The sequence below is a fragment of the Nicotiana attenuata genome, chromosome 6 (assembly GCF_001879085.1).
Source record: "Nicotiana attenuata strain UT chromosome 6, NIATTr2, whole genome shotgun sequence".
NCBI classification, from domain to species: domain Eukaryota; kingdom Viridiplantae; phylum Streptophyta; class Magnoliopsida; order Solanales; family Solanaceae; genus Nicotiana; species Nicotiana attenuata.
Genome location: NC_031994.1, coordinates 70,929,619 through 70,933,595, shown reverse-complemented (window position 1 = coordinate 70,933,595; position 3,977 = coordinate 70,929,619). Strand labels below are relative to the sequence as shown.

Sequence of the window (3,977 nt, the reverse complement as noted above, 5' to 3'; positions counted from 1 at the left end):
TCAACTTGATCATTTGCTCCTTTCCTTTTTCGGGGATTCTTATCCTTGGAACCAATTGGTCTACCACGTTTAAGGCGTGGCCTAGACTCATTTGCATCATCATACTGTCCAGCTGGGACATCAACTCGAGTTGGAGCATTTACAGCTGGAATATGCGATTTAGTAACCCGTGGAAGGTTAGTAAATGCATCTGGCAATTGATTTGCAATATTTTGCATATAAATGATCTTTTGAACTTCTTGTTCACATTGATTTGTACGAGGATCCAAATGAGATAGAGATAATACGTTCCAATCTATCTCTTTTTCTAGCTGTTTATTTTCTCCCCCTAATGTTGGAAAAACTGATTCATCAAAATGACAATCAGCAAATCTGGCTGTAAACAAATCTCCTGTCATAGGCTCCAAATATTTAACAATAGAAGGAGATTCATAACCAACATATACTCCCAACCTTCTTTGGGGACCCATCTTTGTGCGTTGTGGTGGAGCAATTGGAACATATACTGCACATCCAAAAATTCTTAGATGGGAAATATTTGGCTCCTGACCAAAAGCCAACTGTAATGGGGAGACTTTATGATAACTGGTTGGCCTTATGCGCACAAGTGCTGCTGCATGCAAAATAGCATGTCCCCACACTGAAAGGGGGAGTTTTGTCCTCATTAGCAATGGTCTAGCTATTAGTTGAAGTCGTTTAATCAATGATTCTGCTAGACCATTTTGAGTATGAACATGAGCAACCGGATGCTCAACTTTTATTCCAGTGGCCATACAATAATCTGTAAAGGCCTGAGATGTAAATTCACCAGCATTATCAAGACGAATTGTCTTAATTGCATAATCTGGAAATTGTGCTCTTAACCTTATTATTTGGGCCAACAATCTCGCAAATGCCATATTACGAGTTGACAATAAGCACACATGTGACCATCTTGTAGATGCGTCTATCAAGACCATAAAATACTTGAATGGTCCACATGGAGGGTGTATAGGCCCACATATATCACCCTGTATACGTTCCAGAAATGCAGGGGATTCAATCCCAACTTTAGCTGCTGATGGTTTAATAACCAATTTTCCTTGAGAACAAGCAGCACAAGAGAATTCCTTAAATTGAAGAATCTTCTTATTCTTCAATGTGTGCCCATTTGAATTCTCCATTATTCTGCGCATCATGTTAGAACCGGGATGGCCCAACCTGTCACGCCAAATGATAAAATCATTAGAAGTAGTAAACCTTTTGTTTACTATGGCATGTGATTCAACCATACCAATATTTGTGTGGTACAACCCAGAAGAAAATGCGGGTAATTTTTTGTGCACACATTTTTCCCCGCTTTTATTGTAGTAATATAAAGGTATTCAACCTTTCCTTCGTTAGAGGTCTCAACATGGTAGCCATTTTGGCGAAAAGCTTTGAAACTCAACAAGTTTCTTTGAGACTTACTACAATACAATGCATTATTAATAGTTAATATCGTTCCTCCAGGTAGTAATAAGGCCGCTCTTCCAGAGCCCTCAATTAACTTTGTACTACCAGATATTGTATTAACATAAGCCTTTTTCATAACCAAATAAGAGAAATTTCTTTTCTCTTAATATTGTGTGAGTTGTAGCACTATCCAAAAGGCATAAATCTTCATTACTCATCTTGGATCCAATTGAAGACTGGGGAATTTTATATTCTTCATAAAAAAAAAGTACATCATGAGAAATACGGAAAAAACTAACATCACCAACGACAACATAAGACAACTTAAGTACTACTTGAAAATAAAAAAACAACTTTAGAACGAGACAAAAAAAACCACTGAAAATAAAAAATAACATAATTGCATTCCCCAGTAAAATGATCAAACTTTAGTTTTGATCTCCAAAGAAGTCTTCAACTTCCAAATGAGTAAGATCATCGAGGCCTTGAAAATCATCATCATTCAAAGCAAGATTTGCCTCGGCATTGTCATCATTTTTTTTGAAGGCCTTGCCTCAAAATTATTTTTAAAGGTCAAGTGTGACTCCACTGGGGTATTAGCAGAAGATGCTCCAACATTATTTGCCTTTCTTTTGATGGAGTTTTGATAAAGCCTGACAAAATGCTCAGGTGCACGGCATTCAGTTTTCCAATGACCTTTCATGCCACAGCGGTGGCAGTTACCGCTTTTGCCTCTTGAAGGATTGTTTTTGAGAACCCATATTGTTCTCTCGTTTGCCATGACCACCACGATGACGACTATTATATCGTCTCTTACCATTGCCATGCCCACGTACATTCATATGGCCATGATTATTATTTTGTCTTTTTCCAGACTTATCACGTCTAGTTGCCATATTCGCTTCAGGAAGCGGAGCTGACCCTGTGGGACGGGCTTCATGATTTTTCAGCAAAAGGGTATTATGTTGCTCAGCCACCAGAAGGCATGAGATCAATTCAGAATACTTTTTAAAACCCTTTTCACGGTATTGCTGCTGTAATACCATATTTGAGGCATGAAAAGTCGTAAGAATCTTTTCCAGCAAATCCTCATCATTCATAACTTCCCCACATAATTTTAATTGGGAAGTTATTCGAAATACAGCAGGGTTATACTCACTTACGGTCTTAAAATCTTGCAACCGTAAGTGCATCCACTCATATCGAGCCCTTGGCAATACCGTAGCCTTAAGGTGATCATACCTTTCCTTCAGGCCAGTCCACAATTCAAGTGGATCTTTCACTGTTAAATATTCAACCTTCAAACCTTCATCCAAATGATGACGAAGGAAACTCATGGCCTTTGCTTTGTCTTGGCTTGATGCCTCATTACCCTGAGTAATGGTGTTACCAAGGCCTTTAGCGGCTAAGTGAATCTCAGCATCGAGAACCCATGATAGGTAATTCTTTCCAGAAATGTCAAGTGCCACAAACTCAAGCTTTGACAAATTCGACATAGTAAAAACTATCAAAGAAGATAACTAATTAGAAATCATTAGGATAATAGAATAACGAATCTTAAAAATTGACATAATATCAAATTTGTGATCTACATATATACTAAAGTGATAATTCCATAGAAAAGAATACTATTTTTTCTTCTTCAAATAATTAGTATATCTTTGATGTTAACTAGAACAAAATATTTTCTCTCAATTAATTCTATTAACATAAAAATTAGCAACTTTCATATGACAATCATGCAAAAAACTTAAAATAAAGAAACATAGAATTCGTTATTTTTACATATATCTAGAGATGTGAGAAATTATAAAATGACATATTAAAGACACTAATCATGAAATCAAAATATACAACGAAAAAAAATAAAATGAACAAATATACCTGAACAACAAAAAGAGCTCAACTTCGTGCTGATAACATGTTAAAAAATGTAGCTCAAAGTAACAATATAAAACAAGAAGATAAGTAGAATAAGAGAAGAAGAGATAACTTTCTTATTTCATCAAATGTTCAAGTGTATTCCATCTCACATTTCATGCCTCTATTTATACTATTACATATGAAGGTTACAAAATCATTGTCTTAAACATGACATTAACAATTGAGATCATGGGGGAAGATCATGGGGAGAGGTTATGGAGGTGTGGGAGTTACAATCATAATGGTGATGAGTAGTGAGAGGTAATTTACATCATGGGTGAAAGTAGTGGGAGTAGTGGACATCCACATTTACTAACTATTTTGTAACAGTTATTAACTAAAAATCACTTAGACGATCATAAATAATACATTGGCGATCTATGATTTCACCAGAATAAGCAATTGAATGAAAATTACTTCGGGGCTCATAAATAACGCATGGGCGATTTCTACATCACATAGATGATCTATAATTTCATCAGGATCTCCCGCTATATAAAAAATAATCCTGGTAATAACTAATAAGCGATCAACTAGAGATCACTTAGGCGATCATAAATAATATGATCGATTTCTAGGTAACACATAGGCACTTTATAATCTCCCACTTTATAAAAAAT

At 35.9% G+C, this 3,977-nt stretch overlaps 1 protein-coding gene across 1 annotated transcript; it reads right to left on the bottom strand.

Moving 5' to 3' along the window:
• Positions 1,937–2,930, bottom strand: LOC109227958. The gene is made up of 2 exons (XM_019393148.1): positions 2,158–2,930; positions 1,937–2,087 (listed from the first exon to the last, which is right to left on the bottom strand). Exons 1-2 carry the CDS (start codon positions 2,928–2,930, stop codon positions 1,937–1,939), a joined length of 924 nt encoding a protein of 307 aa, XP_019248693.1.

Coding starts and splice junctions, on each gene's coding strand:
- LOC109227958 (XM_019393148.1), bottom strand. CDS start 2,930: ATGTCGAATTTGTCAAAGCTTGAGTTTGTGGCACTTGACATTTCTGGA. Junction 2,088..2,157: donor TCCTTCAAGAGGCAAAAGCG/GTAACTGCCACC, acceptor GCATTTTGTCAG/GCTTTATCAAAACTCCATCA.